Raw genomic sequence first — 21,624 nt, forward strand, 5'->3', positions numbered from 1 at the left:
TGAGGGAATGTGTTCTGGACATGAGCTGCCCGGGGAGCCAGTGACAGGGAGCAGCAGGTGGAGGCCGTGGCTGGTGCACTGCAGGGTCCCGCCTTCCACACAGGAGGGCTCGGGCCAGGGCCAGGGGCCAGGACACCCTCATATCAGGCTTTGCTGGATGGGTCCAAGCCCGAGGCTTCCTGGATTCTGCAGCAAAAACCACTGCAGTTGGTAATTGTGGGAAAAAATGAATGAAAAGATGGATCGGCAGTTTGGGAAGAGAGTGAGTTTGGGGAAAAGGAAGGAAACACCCTAGTGCCATGCAGGAGCCAACACCCTCCTGCGATGGCTTTTGTCTTTGCTATAAAAGAGGCCCCAGCCTGGTGGGTGGGAGGGGGAACAGCAGTATGCTGACACCTTCCTGGTGAGTTACTTTATGAAATCTCAATGTATGAATTTAAATTCGTGATGATCCAGGAGCAAGGTTCAGCAAACTGTTTTACATAGCATGCTCAGTAAATGCATAGTGTGCAAATTTATCTTGTTCATAATATTTCAGGGAACAGTTATCATTTGGATCGCACGTAGTTTGCATGTTTCAGATTGTATCCCTGAACTCGTTTTTGGTGCCCTAAGGACATTGACAAGAGCAGAGTTTATTTTGACTTGGTGCTGAGAGCCTCCTGCATGCTGTGCCTGGGCCCAGAATTGCTGGCTGATCTTCCTGTGGCTGCAAAGGCTGCTGTTTATTAGTTTTAAGTCCGAGCTGCCTGAATCACAAATTGGTGAAGTTTTGTTGTCGGTGCTCCATTCTCTGCCCCCGTTGGTGGTGTTGCCTCAGTCCACTGCCCTTCCCTTTTCCCCCTTCTTAACGGGCCACATCTAATTCCTACCTGACTCTCCTGTCCCAGCTCAGCTATCACTTCCTGTAAGAAGCCACCCCAGCTTGCATCCTTACCTGCCCACACCTCCCCAAGCAAGAACATTCTCTCCCTTAGACACCCTCTCTCTAGGCATTTCCCCGAACCTGTGTCCTGCATGTCCTTCCTGCCCCCCAGGCTGTGAGGCAAGCTCATGTCTTCATCGTTTGTGTCTCCCGAGGGGCTTAACTCAGAGCCCTCGCCTAGGAGACATTCAGAGGGTTGCCGGATTTAGCTGAATGGCTCTGGGAACACAGCCTGCATTTCTTCGCCTCCTTGAGCTGTGAGGATGGGTCCACGCTGGAACAGGTCCCTGACAAAACTAGCTTCCTCTTGGCAGGTGTGGGCACTGCAAGAAACTCGCCCCCGAGTATGAGAAGGCCGCCAAGGAGCTCAGCAAGCGCTCTCCCCCGATCCCCCTGGCGAAGGTCGATGCCACCACAGAAACTGAGTTGGCCAAGAGATTTGACGTCTCCGGCTATCCCACCCTGAAAATCTTCCGCAAGGGGAAGCCTTTTGATTACAATGGCCCACGAGAAAAATATGGTACGGCCTCTTCCTTCTCTAATAGTGCAGTGGGGGAGGATAAGGCCCCTGCCGGGGATTTGCCATTGAAGGATTGGCAGCTGGTGGATGTGGGCAGTGGGATTGTCCGATTCAGAGGGCTTCTCTGCCTGAGAGCGCCTTCTAAGGATGTGCTGTGCTCCCAGGGATCGTTGACTACATGATTGAGCAGTCCGGGCCTCCCTCCAAGGAGATTCTGGCCCTGAAGCAGGTCCAGGAGTTCCTGAAGGATGGAGACGATGTCATCATTGTTGGGGTCTTCGGCGGGGAGAGTGACCCTGCCTATCAGCAGTATCAGGATGCTGGTGAGTAGCGACCCTCTGGGGGTGAACGAACTGCAGGCTTCCCAGGCCCCTGCCAGGTGAGGTTGCTGAGAATTTTGCTGCTTTTGCATAAAACTCCTGGGAGTGTTGATTGATTGCAGGGAATACCTTGATGGAAGAATTAAGATAGCATCTGAGGGAATCAGCTTTCCAATCTGGGGTGGGTGGGTGGTTGGTTCTCTTGTCACCTTGATTACACAGGGTATTGTCACATATTAAATGGATATTTGCTGGACTGCTCTCCCTTCTGGGCTTTGAGAGGAGGGGAGATACACAGACTCGTCAAAACTCGTTGTCTACTGTCCCGCTCTTCTGTGAGTCCTTTCTGAGAGCCCCTTTTACAAGAGGAGAGCCTCTTGACTGTAAAATAAGGGTTTTTGAGTAAGAACTGCATTCATGGCTCCACCCCACAAACAGGCAGCCCACAACTCAAGGAGAAGAGATTTTTTTTTTTTAATTAAATTCAGTTTTATTGAAATATATTCACATACCATACAGTCATCCATGGTGTACAATCAGCTGTTCACAGTACCATCGTATAGTTATGGATTCAACACCCCAATCTAATTTTGAACATTTTCCTTACATCAGAAAGAATCAGAATAAGAATAAAAAATAAAAGTAAAAAAGAACACCCAAATCATCCCCCCATCCCACCCTATTTTTCATTTAGTTTCTGTCCCCATTTTTCTACTCATCCATCCATACACTAGATAAAGGGAGTGCAATCCACAAAGTTTTCTCAGTCACACTGTCACCCCTTATAATCTACAATGTTATACAGTCATCTTCAGGAGTCCAGACTGCTGGGTTGGAGTTTGATAGTTTCAGATATTTACTTCTAGCTATTCCAATACATTAAAATCTAAGAGGAGCTATATATACAGTGCATAAGAATGCCCACCAGAGTGCCCTCTCAATCTATTTGAAATCTCTTAGCCACTGAAACTATTGCATTTCATTTTGTATCTCCCTTTTGGTCAAGATGTTCTCAATCCCACGATGTCGGGTCCAGATTCATCCCCTGGAGTCATATCCTGCGTTGTCAGGGAGATTTACACCCCTGGGAGTCAGGTCCCACATAGGGGGGGAAGGGAGGAGAGATTTTAAGCCCCTATGAAAGGTGTGAGATAGGAAAAATCAGTACGTGAATATAGGAAGCCGTGGGGTCGAGGTGTCCTGTGTGATTGACTCCTTTAACATGCATCTTATAATCACACTAGTTAGTTGTCAGTAGCTCCTGACAAATTAGCTTTTTCTGTGACCATTGAGTTCATTTGTTTTTACAAATTCCAAAGCGTAGGATCTAAGGTATTACATCTGTACCAGTTTTTTTAAAAACAAACTCCCTTCACGTGTTTAAGCTCTACATATTGTCCATACAGAATTCATGGTAGTACTTAAACTCTTTTTGGGGCATTTAGTTTGGCTGAGGTGGGTAACGAATTGAACCTAGGTCTCTTAGGAAATGTAATAAATTTTCTATTTTGTTATTCTGTTAATTTTTCAGCTAACAGCCTGAGAGAAGATTACAAATTTCACCACACTTTCAACACCGAAATAGCAAAGTTCTTGAAAGTCTCCCAGGGGCAACTGGTTGTGATGCAGCCTGAAAAATTCCAATCCAAATACGAGCCCAAGAGCCATGTGCTGGACCTTGGGGTGAGTGGGGGTCTCAGAGCTCACACTGGGACTCTTGGAAATGCCCGGTGTGTCCTGAGGCCTCTGCTTGAGCCTTTGTGTGAATTTTTGAAGCACAGAGATTGCCTTCGGTCATAGGGTGGGAAGCTCCTTTCCCAGCCCCCTCTCCTTCTCCCGCTGGTCCCTCGGAGGCAAGGGCTTGGAGCCTACCCGAGTGGTCACATGTCAGTGTCAAAGGAAATATTACATGGAGGGAACTCACCACTGGCTGTGGGTGCGTCTGTACACCTGGTACAGTAGGGGGCCCTGAGGCAGCTGGCAAAGCTTCACCTGCCTTTGCCAAAACAGTTGCTCCCATTCTTCATACTTGCTGGCAAATAAGTACCAGTCTCCCTTAGCTGCCCATTCCACCGTGGGTTTCTGCCTACCTGGCTGGCATTTCTCATAGCCGGGACGTGCTGCTCAGTCTCAGCTCAGCCTCAATTGCTGGCACACAGCTTGGGTGCCAAGGGCTGTGAAGCTACGGCAGGCACTTCCTGTTCACTGAATCAAGGTGTTGAGCTTGGCGAGTGGATTTTGGCTTGCTTTCATCTTCCCAAAGGGTGTGACACAGGCAACCCTAGAAAGGCAGAGGAGGTAACCAGCTCAGGGTGAATTTTTTCTGGCTCAGTGACCCAAGCGCTTCACTGGGGGCCCCTGACTTCAATAAACAGGTCTTTGGATTTGGAAGAAACCTTAGATGTCGAATCCAAAGCTTCTGTTTTACAAGCAGCGATATGGATACAGAGAAGTTAGTTGAATTGCCCGGGTTCCCACAGCCAGTGAGAAACAGAACCGAGATGAAAGCTCAGGTCCCCTCTTCCCCAGACCAGTGTTCTTCCCGCTGTGCTGTTATCTTTGCTGTTTGGACTGTGACGCTGGCTCTCGTGGGACCTGGAGAAGGTGGTGCCTGGGACAGCTGGTGTTCCTCCCTGAGTCCCACTGGGAATGGACCTGGGAGCTAGCCACATCCCTTCTGGTCTGTGTTTATAAACTAGGAGCTCCGTGTTGCCCTGGAGATACTGCCCTAGACTTGTCTGACTCCCCTACCACCACCTCCCTCAGTCTTTAGTCCTGTAGCTTTTTCCTCAGTCTGCACACACACACCTCCTCTTGTGTATGTCCTGCTGCCGAGGCTCCAGGCTCTTCTCCTCTTCCCTGGGCTATCACAGTGACCACCTCCAGTTGCTTGTCCTTTTGTCTAGAACCACTGACCCCAGGGATTCAAAAGGGGGCCTTTAATGAACTTCAGAGGGACTGAAACCTCACAGGAAGTCATGCTGAATTCTTTGTGGGTGTGTATGTGCAGGTTCCTAGGTGTTTCCGTTTGCTACAGCTGCTGGAATGCAATGTACCAGAAATGGATTGGCTTTTACAATGGGGATTCATTAGCTTACAAATTTACAGTTCATACTGCGAAAATGGCCATGAAAATGTCCAAATTAAGGCGTCAACAGTACAATACCTTTCTTCAGAAAGGCTGCCAGTATCCAGAACACCTCTGTCACATGGGAAGGCACATGGCCAGTGTCTGCTGATCCTTCTCTCCTGGGTTTCGTTGCTTTGAGCTTCTAGCTTCAGTGGCTTCCTCTGAAATAACCTAACCAAAAGGTCCCACCCACAACAGGTCTTCTACACTCACAGGAATGGATTAAAAGAACATGGTCCTTTCTGGGGTATATACAGCCTCCAAACCACCACACTAGGGAAAAGGGCCTGTAGCTTTCAGTAGATCCTTGGAAGGATCCTTGACCCCAAAAAGAAAAGGATAAGATCCGTGCAGCCTAGTCTATTTTGCATACCACTGCCACTTTAATCTCAAGTTAACCTCTGAGTGAAGTTCAGTCCAGGGTACTGTTCTGATGATGAGATTCTCCATGTGAAACAGGCTGCTGTTTCCTATGAAATAGGCTGCATGCCTTGGTGTGGCATCCGAGGCCCTCCTTGCCTGCTTTTCCAGCCCACTGCTCCCACCCACCCTGTGCCATCCAACCAGATCTCTTTTTACCTTCTCCTCTGCCTCTGTTCCTGCTGCTTCCTCCTGGAATGCCTTCTGCTCCCTCCCCCAAGCCCCCCATCAAGTCCCACCCATCCTTCAGCACCCACACAGCGGCCACCTCCCTGATTGCCCCATTGAAGCAGGAATTTTGGGGTTCAGAAGAGCACAACGTTCATCTACCACCTCCTGAGTCACTGAGGCAAGTTGCTTAACCTCGCTGTGCCTCCGTTTCTGTGTCTGGAAAATGTAGATCATAGGACCCACCCTCAGGGCTATTGTGAAGGGCCTGGCTCAGGTACCGAGTAAATGTGAGTTCTCAAGAGCCTGTTTCTGCAGAGCACTTTGTGCATCTCCTTGGGTCACTTTTCATCCCTGCCATTTTATTCTTGTCCTGGACTGCCAGCTCCTTGAGGTCATGGACCCTGCCTCTACCCAATAGTATCTGCCTTGTTGTTGGTGCTACATTGGATTCACCTGACACTAATGCATCCTCCCCAGAAAACACCTGCAAAATCTCATGAGCCAGTTTTAAAGAGCCGTTGCTGTTGAGCTTATGCAAGAGCAGCCACTGTCTGTGTGCCACATCCTCTGTGTGCGTGATCTTGTGGCTCCAGCTCCAACAGGAGGAACAGGCAGGCTCAGGTTGAGGAACCAAACCAGTTACTCACTTGGGTCTGACTCCAGATTCTTAGCCTAGGCAACACTGTATTCTAGTGTAATGGGGAAATTCAGGGAACTGAATTTGCCAAACTCAGAGTGCAAATCCTAAGTTGGCCACTGACCAGCTGGGTGAACTTAGGTATTATTTAGCCTTGCTGATGCTATGTTATTCTCATCTTTAAAATGTACCTCATAGCGATGGCAGTTGTGAAGACTAAATGAGCAGAAAATGAAAAGTACAGCACAGTTGAGTCTGTGTTCACAGCTGTCATCACCCGAGAGCCAGTCCTTCCTTCAACAGTTTGTCCCTGAGCTCCGACACCGAGCTCCAACCTAGGGGAAGGGAAGTGTGTTTTCTTCCTTTCCTTTAGAAGCTCACTAAGTGTCTCTGGAGGAAAAAGAGCCCAAAAGACACCAGGAAATTGTTGGGATGTGCTTAAATGGAGGCAAGCCCCGAATGTTTCCCCTCACATTGAGATGTGAAATCTCCAAAAAATCTCCACTCCCCAACCTCTTCCCTCTACCACACTGAATCCCCTCAAAGCAAACATCCTTATTCACCAACAGCAACGTGAAAGGTGAGAGTGCACCTTCGAGATGAAGCCCCCTTTTTGTTGGGGCCCATTCTTCATCTGTCCCCTCTTTGAAACAGGATTCCCCAGAGGGGTCTGCCATCAAGGACCACGTGGTGAAGTACACTTTGCCATTGGTCGGTCACCGCAAGACCTTCAATGAGGCCAAGCGGTACACCAAGCGCCCCCTGGTGGTTGTCTACTACAGCGTGGACTTCAGCTTTGATTATAGAGCCGGTGAGTGACAGCTGACAAAACCTGCCCGGCGGGTGGGTAGCTCCTTGTTTGGAAATGCCACCTGGAGCCCTGCAGGTTGGTAGCCTGGGTGCATTTTTAAAATTCATTTATGGCTTCAGGGTCATTTTTCATTCTATGCTATATAACCATCCTTTTTTCTTCCTTTTTTTTAGCAGGAGAGGAGCTTAGAATAGAATCTTGTACCCTCTTGGAGTTGAGGTAGTCAAGACTAAGAGAAGTTAGGAGATTGCCCATGCTCAGCCATGCTAAGGCTGCAGCCAGCCTCGCAGCACCCAGTCTGGTGGTTTATGTCTCCTGCTCATTGATCTGTCTCGGCTTATTTGACTTGTGTCCACTGGCTCACCTGCTCACAAAGTGTTGCTCTTTCAGATATGCTTTTCTCTGGATGAAATAAATATGGGGCATGTGCCTTATCAGAGAATTTAAACACCTTAGGAGTCTAAGCTGGGAATGTTGTTTTGCCTAAGCGCTCAGCTTATAGCCCCTGGTTCTGTTTCAGCCACCCAGTTTTGGCGGAACAAAGTCCTGGAGGTGGCCAAGGACTTCCCCGAGTACACCTTCGCCATCGCTGACGAGGAGGACTATGCCACGGAGGTGAAGGACCTGGGGCTCAGCGAGAGCGGGGAGGATGTCAATGCAGCCATCCTGGATGAGAACGGGAAGAAGTATGCCATGGAGCCAGATGAGTTTGATTCTGACACTCTCCAGGAATTTGTGACAGCTTTCAAAAAAGGTGAGCTGCAGCTGGGGCCCCCCCTTGGAGGCTCTCATCGTGCTTCCTTTAAGCACAGAACCTGGGCAGGCTTGAGGTGTGGCGGGGCAGGTGGGGAAAACCTGGCACGTTGACCTCTTCCCCTGTTCTAGATTGAATGGCCCTATTTGCCTGCCATACCTTGGCCACCGAGGCCCTGCAGGTCAGCCAGCAGCCTCCTCCCCAATCCTAGCACACTCGTCACTTCCCAACTTTCTTGTAAAGGAAGGGACAGGTATAGCCCCCAAACACAAAGGCACTGAGACAGCTTAGAAGAATGTGGTCTAACATTGGGGAATATTCTTTTCCCATTGGCAGTCCTTACATTGTTTGGAAAACAAAAGCAAGATTTTGAGGTTCATCTTACAGCTGATTCAAGCTCACTCAGCTGGCAACCTCAACTGGCTAAAATTCAGGCTGAGAGCCAGGTCTGCATAGGGGGCATCTGAAGATGCAGCCAAAAAGATACAGCAAAATTTTGATGAAATTAATGACCTTTGCTTGTGGCTTCAGATGCTGACTCAGAAGCCTCTTCATGTGCATTCATTTTTCCTCATGAGTTTGGCCTTGGTTCCTTGTCCCACATCTGAAAGGTGGGAGGATGGAGACAGGGAGAACCCTGATTAAAACCCAGTTGTTTTTCTTTTCTCTTCCCTTCTCTTTCTTTTCTTTTCTTTTTTTAAGAACAAAGTCAGATTTAGCTTGGAAACTTTACAAAGGCTTGTTTTTAAATACTGAAAGTAAAACAGGCTTTTGAACTTAGAAATAGGTTTTTTTTTTTAATCATCACTTTATTGAGATATATTCACATACCACGCAGTCATACAAAACAAATCGTACTTTCGATTGTTTACAGTACCATTACATAGTTGTACATTCATCACCTAAATCAATCCCTGACATCTTCATTAGCACACACACAAAAATAACAAGAATAATAATTAGAGTGAAAAAGAGCAATTGAAGTAAAAAAGAACACTGGGTACCTTTGTCTGTTTGTTTCCTTCTCCTACTTTTCTACACATCCATCCATAAACTAGACAAAGTGGAGTTTGGTCCTTATGGCATTCCCAATCCCATTGTCACCCCTCATAAGCTACATTTTTATACAACTGTCTTCGAGATTCATGGGTTCTGGGTTGTAGTTTAATAGTTTCAGGTATCCACCACCAGCTACCCCAATTCTTTAGAACATAAAAAAGGTTGTCTAAAGTGTGCGTAAGAGTGCCCACCAGAGTGATCTCTCGGCTCGTTTTGGAATCTCTCTGCCACTGAAGCTTATTTCATTTCCTTTCACATCCCCCTTTTGGTCAAGAAGATGTTCTCCATCCCACGATGCCGGGTCAACATTCCTCCCCGGGAGTCATATTCCACGTTGCCAGGGAGATTCACTTCCCTGGGTGTCTGATCCCACGTAGGGGGGAGGGCAGTGATTTCACCTTTCAAGTTGGCTTAGCCAGAGAGAGAGGGCCACATCTGAGCAACAAAGAGGCATTCAGGAGGAGACTCTTAGGCACAAATACAGGGAGGCCTAGCCTCTCCTTTGCAGCAACCGTCTTCTCAAGGGTAAAACTTATGGTAGAGGGCTCAACCCATCAAACCACCAGTCCCCCATGTCTGTGGTCATGTTAGCAACCATCGAGGTGGGGTAGGCCAATACCCCTGCATTCTCCACAGGCTCCTCAAGGGGGCACTACATCTTTTTTTTTTTTTCCTTGTTTGTCTTTATTTTTTTTTTTTTTTAACTTTCCCTTCTTTTTTAAATCAACTGTATGAAAAAAAAAGTTAAAAAGAAAACAAACATACAATAAAAGAACATTTCAAAGAGACCATAACAAGGGAGTAAGAAAAAGACAACTAACCTAAGATAACTGCTTAACTTCCAACATGTTCCTACTTTACCCCAAGAAAGTTACATAATATAGCAACATTTCAGTGAACTTGTTCCTACTACATCCATCAGAAATTAACAGACCATAGTCATTTCTGGGCATCCCCAGAACGTTAAATAGCTTATCTGTTCTTCTTGGATTATTGTTCCTCCTTCCTTAATTGCTCTCTACTGCTAGTTCCCCTACATTCTACATTATAAACCATTTGTTTTACATTTTTCAAAGTTCACATTAGTGGTAGCATATAATATTTCTCTTTTTGTGCCTGGCTTATTTCGCTCAGCATTATGTCTTCAAGGTTCATCCATGTTGTCATATGTTTCACCAGATCGTTCCTTCTTACTGCCGCGTAGTATTCCATCGTGTGTATATACCACATTTTATTTATCCACTCATCTGTTGAAGGACATTTGGGTTGTTTCCATCTCTTGGCAATTGTGAATAATGCTGCTATGAACATTGGCGTGCAGAGATCTGTTCGTGTCACTGCTTTCCGATCTTCCGGGTATATACCGAGAAGTGCAATCGCTGGATCGAATGGTAGCTCTATATCTAGTTTTCTAAGGACCTGCCAGACTGACTTCCAGAGTGGCTGAAACATTATACAGTCCCACCAACAATGAATAAGAGTTCCAATTTCTCCACATCCCCTCCAGCATTTGTAGTTTCCTGTTTGTTTAATGGCAGCCATTCTAACCGGTGTTAGATGGTATCTCATTGTGGTCTTAATTTGCATCTCTCTAATGGCTAGTGAAGCTGAACATTTTTTCATGTGTTTCTTGGCCATTTGTATTTCCTCTTCAGAGAACTGTCTTTTCATATCTTTTGCCCATTTTATAATTGGGCTGTCTGTACTATTGTCATTGAGTTGTAGGATTTCTTTGTATATGCAAGATATCAGTCTTTTGTCAGATACATGGTTTCCAAAAATTTTTTCCCATTGAGTTGGCTGCCTCTTTACCTTTTTGAGAAATTCCTTTGAGGTGCAGAAACTTGTAAGCTTGAGGAGTTCCCATTTATCTATTTTCTCTTTTGTTGCTTGTGCTTTGGGTGTAAAGTCTAGGAAGTGGCCGCCTAATACAAGGTCTTGAAGATGTTTTCCTACATTATCTTCTAGGAGTTTTATGGTACTTTCTTTTATATTGAGATCTTTGGTCCATTTTGAGTTAATTTTTGTGTAGGGGGTGAGGTAGGGGTCCTCTTTCATTCTTTTGGATATGGATATCCAACTCTCCCAGCCCCATTTGTTGAAAAGACCATTATGGCTCAGTTCGGTGACTTTGGGGGCCTTATCAAAGATCAGTCGGCCATAGATCTGAGGGTCTATCTCTGAATTCTCAATTCGATTCCATTGATCTATATGTCTATCTTTGTGCCAGTACCATGCTGTTTTGGCAACTGTGGCTTTATAATAAGCTTCAAAGTCAGGGAGTGTAAGTCCTCCCACTTCGTTTTTCTTTTTTAGACTGTCTTTAGCAATTCGAGGCATCTTCCCTTTCCAAATAAATTTGATAACTAGCTTTTCCAAGTCTGCAAAGTAGGTTGTTGGGATTTTGATTGGGATTGCATTGAATCTGTAGATGAGTTTGGGTAGAATTGACATCTTAATGACATTTAGCCTTCCTATCCATGAACATGGAATATTTTTCCATCTTTTAAGGTCCCCTTCTATTTCTTTTAGTAGAGTTATGTAGTTTTCTTTGTATAGGTCTTTTACATCTTTGGTTAAGTTGATTCCTAGGTACTTGATTTTTTTAGTTGCTATTGAAAATGGTATCTTTTTCTTGAGTGTCTCTTCAGTTTGTTCATTTCTAGCATATAGAAACATTACTGACTTATGTGCATTAATCTTGTATCCCGCTACTTTGCTAAATTTGTTTATTAGCTCTAGTAGGTATATCGTTGATTTCTCAGGGTTTTCTAGATATAAGATCATATCATCTGCAAACAATGACAGTTTTACTTCTTCTTTTCCAATTTGGATGCCTTTTATTTCTTTGTCTTGCCGGATTGCCCTGGCTAGCACTTCCAGCACAATGTTGAATAAAAGTGGTGACAGCGGGCATCCTTGTCTTGTTCCTGATCTTAGAGGGAAGGCTTTCAGTCTCTCACCATTGAGTACTATGCTGGCTGTGGGTTTTTCATATATGCTCTTTATCATGCTGAGGAAGTTTCCTTCAATTCCTACCTTTTGAAGTGTTTTTATCAAAAACGGATGTTGGATTTTGTCAAATGCTTTTTCAGCATCTATTGAGATGATCAATTGATTTTTCCCTTTTGACTTGTTAATGTGTTGTAATACATTGATTGATTTTCTTATGTTGAACCATCCTTGCATGCCTGGAATGAACCCCACTTGGTCATGGTGTATGATTTTTTTAATGTGTCTTTGGATTCGATTTGCAAGTATTTTGTTGAGGATTTTTGCATCTATATTCATTAGGGAGATTGGCCGGTAGTTTTCCTTTTTTGTAGCATCTTTGCCTGGTTTTGGTATTAGATTGATGTTAGCTTCATAGAATGAGTTAGGTAGTGTTCCATTTTCTTCAATGTTTTGAAAGAGTTTGAGTAAGATTGGTGTCAGTTCTTTCTGGAAAGTTTGGTAGAATTCCCCTGTGAAGCCATCTGGCCCTGGGCATTTATTTGTGGGAAGATTTTTGATGACTGATTGGATCTCTTTGCTTGTGATGGGTTGGTTGAGGTCTTCTATTTCTTCTCTGGTCAGTCTAGGTTGTTCATATGTTTCCAGGAAATTGTCCATTTCCTCTACATTATCCAGTTTGTTGCCATACAGTTGTTCATAGTATCCTCTTATAATTTTTTTAATTTCTTCAGGATCTGCAGTTATGTCACCTTTTTTCATTCATTATTTTGTTTATATGGGTCTTCTCTCTTTTTGATTTTGTCAGTCTAGCTAGGGGCTTGTCAATCTTGTTGATCTTCTCAAAGAACCAACTTTTGGTGATATTTATCCTCTCTATTGTTTTTTTGTTCTCTATGTCATTTATTTCTGCTTTAATCCTTGTTATTTCTTTTCTTATACTTGGTTTAGGATTGGTTTGCTGTTCATTTTCTAGCTTCTTCAGTTGATCCATTAGTTCTTTGATTCTGGCTCTTTCTTCCTTTTTAATATATGCGTTTAGTGCTATAAATTTCCCCCTTAGCACTGCTTTTGCTGCATCCCATAGGTTTAGGTATGTTGTGTTCTCATTTTCATTCGTCTCTATATATTTAGCAATTTCTCTTGCTATTTCTTCTTTAACCCACTGATTGTTTAGGAGTGTGTTGTTTAACCTCCAGGTATTTGTGAATTTTCTAAGTCTCTGATGGTTATTGACTTCTAATTGTATTCCATTGTGGTCAGAGAATGTGCTTTGAATAATTTCAATCTTTTTAAATTTATTGAGGCTTGTTTTATGTCCCAGCATATGATCTATTCTGGAGAAAGTTCCGTGAGCACTAGAAAAGTATGTGTATCCTGGTGATTTGGGATGTAATGTCCTGTATATGTCTGTTAAATCTAATTCATTTATCAGATTGTTTAGGTTTTCAATATCCTTATTGGTCTTCTGTCTGGTTGATCTATCTATAGGACAGAGTGATGTGTTGAAGTCTCCCACAATTATTGTGGAAACATCAATTGCTTCCTTTAGTTTTGCCAGTGTTTCTCTCATGTATTTTGTGGCACCTTGATTGGGTGCATAGACATTTACGATTGTTATTTCTTCTTGCTGAATTGCCCCTTTTATTAGTATGTAGTGGCCTTCTTTGTCTCTCAAAACATCCCTGCATTTGAAGTCTATTTTATCTGAGATTAATATTGCTACACCTGCTTTCTTTTGGCTGTAGCTTGCATGAAATATTTTTTTCCATCCTTTCACTTTCAGTTTCTTTGTGTCCCTGTGTCTAAGATGAGTCTCTTGTATGCAACATATTGATGGTTCATGTTTTTTGATCCATTCTGCGAATCTATATCTTTTAATTGGGGAGTTTAATCCATTTACATTCAACGTTAAAACCGTGAAGGCATTTCTTGAATCGGCCATCTTATACTTTGGTTTATGTTTGCCATATTTTTCCCTCTCTCTATTAATATCCTTTATTGTACCCATACCGAATCTCTTTAGTACTGAACCTTTCTCCAAGTCTCTCTGTCCTGTCTTTGTTTCTCTGTCTGTAGGGCTCCCTTGAGTATCTCCAGTAGGGCATGTCTCTTGTTAGCAAATTCTCTCAGCATTTGTTTGTCTGTGAAAAATTTAAGCTCTCCCTCAAATTTGAAGGAGAGCTTTGCTGGATAAAGTATTCTTGGCTGGAAATTCCTCTCACTCAGAATTTTAAATATATCGTGCCACTGCCTTCTTGCCTCCATGGTGGCTGCTGAGTAGTCACTACTTAGTCTTATGCTGTTTCCTTTGTATGTGGTGAATTGCTTTTCTCTTGCTGCTTTCAGAACTTGCTCCTTCTCTTCTATGTTTGACAGTGTGATCAGTATATGTCTCGGAGTGGGTTTTTTTGGATTTATTCTATTTGGAGTTCGCTGAGCATTTATGATTTGTGTATTTATGTTGTTTAGAAGATTTGGGAAGTTTTCCCCAACAATTTCTTTGAATACTCTTCCTAGACCTTTACCCTTTTCTTCCCCTTCTGGGACACCAATGAGTCTTATATTCGGACGTTTCATATTATCTATCATATCCCTGAGGTCCATTTCGAGTTTTTCAATTTTTTTCCCCATACTTTCTTTTATGCTTTCATTTTCCATTCTGTCATCTTCCAGGTCACTGATTCGTTGTTCAACTTCCTCTAGTCTTGTACTATGAGTGTCCAGAATCTTTTTAATTTGGTCAACAGTTTCTTTAATTTCCATAAGATCATCCATTTTTTTATTTAGTCTTGCAATGTCTTCTTTATGCTCTTCTAGGGTCTTCTTGATTTCCTTCATATCCCGTACTATGGTCTCATTGTTCATCTTTAGTTCTTTGAGTAGCTGCTCTAGGTGCTGTGTCTCTTCTGGTCTTTTGATTTGGGTGCTTGGGCTTGGGTTATCCATATCGTCTGTTTTTTTCATATGCTTTATAATTTTCTGTTGTTTTTGGCCTCGTGGCATTTGCTGAACTTGATAGGGTTCTTTTAGGGTTTGTAGACCTATTGAAGTCCTTATCTCTAATTTATCAGATCTACAGCTTCGTGGAGTACACTTTCTCTAACTAACCAGCAGGTGGCGTCCACGAGCCACCTGTTCTCCACAAGCCAGTTCTCCCCTGCTGAGTCTTTTTGGTGAGTGGGGGAGTGAGTCTTGTGGGGCCCAATTGGTGTACCAAGCTTGCGTGTGTAGTTGGTGTTGCCTGCCCTGTATGTGGGGCGTGTTTCTGGGCAGTCGGGGAGGGGGGGGTGGCCCTAACAATCAAATCTCCCTGATGATCCTAGAGTTTTAAAGCTGCTGCAATAGTCTAATCCTTCAGTTCAGTCCTGCCACAGTTTGTCTCTGCCACTGACCCACAAGTCTTTGGTATTGGCGTATGGCTCCTGAGATTTGCAAGTGGGCCCCTCTTCCTGGCTGTGCACCCCGGGTCCTCTGTTGAGGGATGACTGTGCTATGTCACAGGTGAGTGCCGTCCCCCCAGGGCAGTTCTGGGCTGCTGGGCTGTGTAGGGAGGCTCCCAGTCTGCTCAAATGATGGCTGAATGGGGCTTTGTTAATTCACACTGCTCCACCTTCCCAGCTCTGGGACATTCAGCTGAGGTTGCAGGGAAGGCTAATGTCCACGCCCAGTTTTGTGGTGTGTGCCTGTTATTTGAAGCACTTCCGTCACACTGGGTTGTCTGGGGCAGCTCTGGGGTATGGGGCTGGCGATGGGCAGGAGTGTTTCCTGTCCACCAGGATGGTGGCTGTGAGCGGACACCCCCCTTTTCTTGGGAAGTTGTGTTGTTTAGTGAATTTTCTCAGCCACTGGATTATTGCCTTTTGTCTCAGAGCTCTCTTAGTTCTGCTCTTGACTTGAGGTGCCCAAATTGCAATCTTTGAAGCTTTCTGTATTGGGCTTCTTAGAGTAATTGTTTTAGAAAAAGAAAAAAGGATTTAAAAAAAAAAAAAAAAAAAAAAAAAAAAGGCCCTCCTCAGAGATCTAATGGGTTATTGAAATGCTAATAGACAAAGCAACCAGGGCCATTAAGGAAAGGTCCACAGGGCAGAGAGATCAGCTTTGCTTCGGGATTTGCATATGCGCCTCAAGGCCTGAGCTCCGCCCTTCCCCTTTCTGTGTTCACCAGAACTCCAAAAATCCTCTGCTTTTATTTTGGAGTTTTTCGTGTTGTTTTTTTCTATGCCTGTCTCCTCTCTGCTGGGCTGGCTGCTCTCAGAGTCTCTGGTGTCTGGTCTCAGTCTATCTATGGTTGGAGTTTGAATCAGTAGAATGAGTTTCCGATAAGAGCAGCCACTGCAGTTCTCCCTTCTTCTTCCCGGAGCTGACAGCCCCTCCTCCCCCGGGACTGAGCCTGGCAGGGAGGGGCGCGGGTCCCCTGGCCGCAAAAACTTACAGATTTCGCTGATCTCAGCAGTTCCACGTTTTCATGAGTGTTGTATGAAGTATGCCCAAAGACAGATTGCTCTGTGGTGTCCAGTCCACGCAGTTCCTGGCTTTTTACCTACTTTCCTGGAGGAGTAACTAAAACTTACAGCTCACCAGTCTGCCATCTTGCCCCGCCTCCACCAGAAATAGGTTTTATGTATGTGGAAAACTTACTTTGAGGTTTTAAACAGGATGTCTTTATCAGTCTCTTTATCAATTTTGGTTGAGCAAATCACCCAAATTTCCCAGTGCTGGCAGAGTTTTCCCAGTGCTGTGGGGCAGTTTTGGTGCTCCCATCAATCTCTCCAGTGCTTCTCCACTGTGGCTTGGGGGCCCTCAGCCAAGCCTGCTCTACCCCAGGGCCAAAGATCCCAGTAATTCTGCACTAGAACAGTGTCTCTTCTCCCTGCCTTATTGTGCAAGACCTGATGGTTCATTAGCCTAGGGAAGGATCTACCTGTATACTCTTTGGCCCTTTTAGGAACCAAGAGAGTGGAAGATGTGAGTTAACTAAAAAAAATTAATTTTCATTTGTGGAGAAGAGGGTGGGTTTTGGAGAAAAGACCCTTCCTGGCTTCTTTGAATTGCCCCTTCTCTGATGGCTGCATATCAGGCTGGCCTCCCCGTCTATTTTCAAGAAGTACTTCTTGGGGTCTGGGGCCTTCTCGGTACTGACACCCTCTCCCCTGCTTGCTTTCCTTGGCAGGAAAACTGAAGCCAGTCATCAAATCCCAGCCCGTGCCCAAGAACAACAAGGGGCCGGTAAGGGTTGTGGTGGGGAAGACCTTCGACTCCATCGTGATGGACCCCAAGAAGGACGTCCTCATTGAGTTCTACGCCCCGTGGTGCGGGCACTGCAAGCAGCTGGAGCCCGTGTACGCCGCCCTGGGGAAGAAGTACAAGAACCAGAAGAACTTGGTGATTGCCAAGATGGACGCCACCGCCAACGACGTGACCAGTGACCGCTACAAAGTGGAGGGCTTCCCCACCATCTACTTCGCCCCCAGTGGTGACAAAAAGAACCCAATTAAATTTGAAAGCGGAGACAGAGACCTGGAGCAGTTGAGCAAGTTTGTAGAAGAACATGCCACGAAACTGAGCAGGACCAAGGAAGAGCTTTGAAGACCTTGAGGCAGAGGGTGGGAAGGGACCAGACACATCGTAGCTTCCAGCAGCCAGTTGCCAGAGGAGCCCGAGGGAGCCGTGTGGGCAGGGGGTATTAATACAATTGCAGTATCTTGATTTTTTTTTTTTTTTTTTTTAACAGTTTGATATTTCACCTCATGCTCTGAGTACTGAATAGATACAAGTGGCTCTATAGTTTAGTCAAGATTTTTATGGAGGATTCATCTATTTTTATCATTACTTGGGGTTTGATTTATTTTTTTTACCTTCCACCTTCTTTAATGTTTTTCCTCAGAGCAGATAGGATGAATCTCTTGTGTGTGAATAAGTTTTTTTTTTTTTAATTTAAAATTTAAAACAAAACAAAACATCGTTTGCCAAGTCATGTTGATTTTGCCTTTTTCATTTTGTTATCTGAGGAGTTGTTAAGGATTTGTTGACTATCGATGTGATTTAGTTTTTGATTTCTTCATGTCATGGCACTAAGTGAGGACCGTGGCCAAGGACCCTGCCAAGGATGACACTTCAGTCTGACCTTTGACCCACCACCCGGTTGAGAGAGAAGAGCCGTCTCCGGCAGGACAGTGCATAGCCGTGCCTTTTCCCTTCAATCCCAGGACACTGTGTGGAGGAACGTTCCCCCATGTTCCCCCCAACCCTCTGAGCCAGGTTCTGAGGCTCTGCTTTGCAAAGAGGCTGCCCACCTGTGGTGGCCTGACTTCTTCAGAATCTCCGTGTGTGGATTAGAGATGACATAAGACGCAGAGGTAGATACTTTCGGGTGATAGAAAATAGGGTAAGCTGTCATTGTAGAATTTAAAGAATTATGAACCACCGTAACTGTGTTAGGAAACATTAGCTTTGCTGATGTTGAAGCAGTGGGGTTGAGTTGACGTGGTGAAGCCCGACTTGGGCTTGGGCAGGGAGGGGCTCTGACCACAGGCTTCTAGGAGGCTCTGTAGCCTGTAAAATACAAATTACATCATGTGCTGCCCAAAATTCCTAGAGGAGTATCATCAGTGATCCTCAGGCGTGAGTTTCAGTGGTAGCACTTCAGGAAGTGTCAGCCCCTGGGCATGTGTAGCTTCTGTCTTGATGGGGAAGGGGCTGAAGGACAAGGAGCATCTGTGCCAGTGCTGCAGCGAGGAGGGGGTAGGACAGCAACCTGGGCCAGCCCTGACTTACGTTGCTCTGTGTCCTCCAGGCTCTCAGGATTTGTGTGTGGTACAAATGAGTTTCATTCCAGAGGTTCCTTCACCGAGATATGCCATCTCCACAGTTCTCAATCCACTCCTACCCCCCCATCATTCACCTTCTCTTAATTTTAACTGAAACAAAAGTGGCAATGGTGAACATTCTTGAGCTGGTGGCATCTCTTTTTGTGGTGATTGGTGTGTTTGTTGCAGGGGTTGGGTGGGGGGTGCAGCAGGCAGCAAATGGGTTTCAGGGGAAGGGGCAGCCTGGGTGGTCATTTCCCTGAATTATCTGCAGTCAAGTTGAGACCGGGGATTGTGGATGGTGCCTGGTCAGTCCTCAGACTTTTCAGTGTGACATGAAGCCTCTTGCACCCCCCTCAATGCCCTTCTCCATCAGGAAAACAAGGGGCTTCCAGTCCTGGGCTAGGACCTTTTTTTCAGGGACCTTATGCAAGAAATCTAAAAGGAGTAAATGTGGATGCGGGGGCAGCACTTAAAGGCACTTTCTTGAATTGAAAGTAATATTCATTCAACACTGTGCTAGGAAAATAAAGTGGTTCTTGTCCTTATGGAACTTCCAGTCTAGTTGGGGAAGCATTCAACACAAATAGTAAAGGGCCATGAGGAAGAGACCTGGGCTCTAGGAGGGAGTAACAGTGTAACTTAATTTGAATTGGGGTGGCAGGGAACGCCCGTCTTTTTGAAGTGACATTTGAGCTGAGGCCCTTAGGTTGAGCTGGCTTCAGCCAGAAAAAGAATAGAAGTACAGCCCGTGTCTTGTGGCCCCTGCTCCTGCAGCGTTGGTGGTGCCTGGATGTTTGTTAGAAATGCAGACTCAGGCTGGACCCTCGACCTACTGAATCAGAATCTGGATTTAAGAACCTCAGAAGACTCAGGCACATTTAACGTTTGAGAAGCACCAGGAGTAGATGTTCCAGGTACGGGATCAGCATGTGCAAAGGCAGCGAGGCAGAAGTCAAAATGTATCCTCTGACATGGAGTCTGGAAACCACGTTGCCCTAGAGAGTGTCTTAGCTGAGCAAACTCGCCCTCTGTTGCCTGCATCGACTGAAAAAAGACCGCAGACTGGTCAGAGAGTATGAAGACTTGTAGGTGAGACAAGCAAGTTAGTAATTGCAGCCCACTGTGGTCAATGACATGGTAAAAGTACACACGGGGCTGTGAGAGCCCAGAGAGGGGGCACTGTTCCAGACCGGGAGCCTGGTGCAGCCCTTCCAGAGAAGACTCATTGGAGATGGGTGGAGGTGAACTTTCCAAGGGGGGACATGAAAGGTGCAAAGGGACTGAAGCATCAAGCTGCCAGATAAATATGGAGGACCACAAAGCGGGAAAGGAGATGGAAGACGAGGCTAGTAGAGGTAGGACCAGGTGGTGGGTATTGCTTAAGGTCACACAGGGAGCAGCTGTCCCAGGCTTGGAGTTCTGGTTAAAGAAGGCACAATCCCTCTTCCGAATGTTTTCCCCCAACCTTGTGTGTGCTAAGTTAATGTGATCCCCAGTGTATGAAAGGTATGAAATTGGCACACAGACTATTAGAGACCAACTTGAAGGTCTGTAGCTTCCCAATATGCTAAATCTGAAAACCATTTTCTTTAGTGTTGTAATCTCTTTGTCTCTCCTACCTGTTCTAAGGGGCCAGGACTGGTCCATTGACCTAGCATTGTGCAGACATGATAATTCCCAACTGGAGGGTGTTGGGTTGCTGGGTATATAAAATGCAGATTCCTGAGCCCTAATCCTTGCCTGCTGGCTGCTATTTGGCATTGTTGGGGCCCAGTATCTGTTTTCAAAAGCTCATGCCTATGAGGACATTTCCACTCTGAAATATAGGCAGGACAAGTGTCACCTCCATCACATAGATAAGGAAATAGAAGTTAGAGAGACTCAGTAACTTGCCCAAAGCCACACAGCCAGTAAATTGGGAGGCCAGAACTAGAACTCGGGACCAGTGTTCTTTCCATTGCACCAGCATTTCCCAAAATGCTTTGGCAGAACACTGCTTCTGGAGGATGTTAGTAAGTCCTCCATTGAACTAAAATTCTATGAGCAACTTGACTTGGGTGATGCTGGACTAAGAACTCAGAGCCTGCAATGTGTTGGCATGCATTGGGACTCCAAGAGACAGTACAACCTGTACCAGGCTTACTTGATCACAAGCCGTTTTTTTCCGCAGAATTCCATAGTGACACACTCTAATATCAGGCATTGTTAGTACAAGTGTTTATGAGCACACATCTTCCCTTGGCTCCTTCTCCAAGCCCTGAAGAGGTAGAGATGCTTTCATCAACTCCCCCACCACCACCTCCACCTGTCCCCCCATCCAGGGTGAGGGACATGAACCAGGAATGTTCCAGGAGTCCACCACAGTCCACCACAGGGCACAGCTTCAAATAGCAAGTCTGAAGATGCTGCCATGAGGGCAGAGGGATTAAGTTCATGATTACTCTCATTCTTTGGTTCTTATTATAAAGAATCAAGGAGGTATTTAAAAAGCACTCTATGGAACCCAAGGTAAAGCATCCCTTTTAATTAAAATCTGTCTTGTTATCTGCATGATTGTTGGCTAACCGTGCCAAGCAGAGCACTTGGAGAAGCAAAAGTGAGGTGTGAGGGGCCACACAGGGCCAAGCATGTAGTAATTAAATGTCTTTTTTTAAAATATATACTTAGAAATTTTATTTAATAAGAAAAACATAAATAACATTAACAATATATTTAAAGTTGGTCATCACAAGGATTTTATCTTTATTATTTCTTTGAAGTTTTCCTCACCCCCTTCATGTCTAAAGAGAATTGACCAGCACTATCACTGACTTGCTGCAGTAATGAAACCCTTTGGTTCTAACACCTAATAGTACCATATTGGAAATGCAATTTTATTGAGATATATTCACATACAATATAAGCCATCCAAAGTATACAGTCAATGGCTCACAGTATCATATAGTTGTACATTCATCACCACAATCAATTTTAGAACATTTTCATTACTCCAAAATAAAAAAAAAAACATTCCATACCCCTTAGTTCTCCTTTATTATTGATATATTTTTTGTCTTTTATTTTACTACTCATCTGCCCATCATACACTGCATCCAGGGAGTGTCAGTCACAAG

General features: G+C 45.0%; 1 protein-coding gene across 2 annotated transcripts in view; it reads left to right on the top strand.

Annotated features, from left to right (window-relative positions):
• PDIA4 (protein disulfide isomerase family A member 4) overlaps nucleotides 1–19,056 on the top strand; it is a 35,367-nt gene extending 16,311 nt beyond the window's left edge. Inside the window, exons 5-10 of one of the 2 annotated variants that reach the window (XM_037835920.1) lie at nucleotides 1,226–1,360; nucleotides 1,608–1,768; nucleotides 3,297–3,448; nucleotides 6,778–6,934; nucleotides 7,455–7,688; nucleotides 16,873–19,056. In XM_037835920.1, coding sequence (XP_037691848.1) covers nucleotides 1,226–1,360; nucleotides 1,608–1,768; nucleotides 3,297–3,448; nucleotides 6,778–6,934; nucleotides 7,455–7,688; nucleotides 16,873–17,288 — 1,255 coding nt within the window. In that variant the 3' untranslated portion in view covers nucleotides 17,289–19,056. Of the gene's footprint in view, nucleotides 1–1,225; nucleotides 1,446–1,607; nucleotides 1,769–3,296; nucleotides 3,449–6,777; nucleotides 6,935–7,454; nucleotides 7,689–16,872 lie in introns of both variants that reach the window. The other variant, XM_037835918.1, reaches the window with a different exon arrangement.
• The last annotated feature ends 2,568 nt before the right edge of the window (nucleotides 19,057–21,624 follow it).

Source organism: Choloepus didactylus, chromosome 5 (assembly GCF_015220235.1).
Source record: "Choloepus didactylus isolate mChoDid1 chromosome 5, mChoDid1.pri, whole genome shotgun sequence".
Lineage (NCBI taxonomy): Eukaryota > Metazoa > Chordata > Mammalia > Pilosa > Megalonychidae > Choloepus > Choloepus didactylus.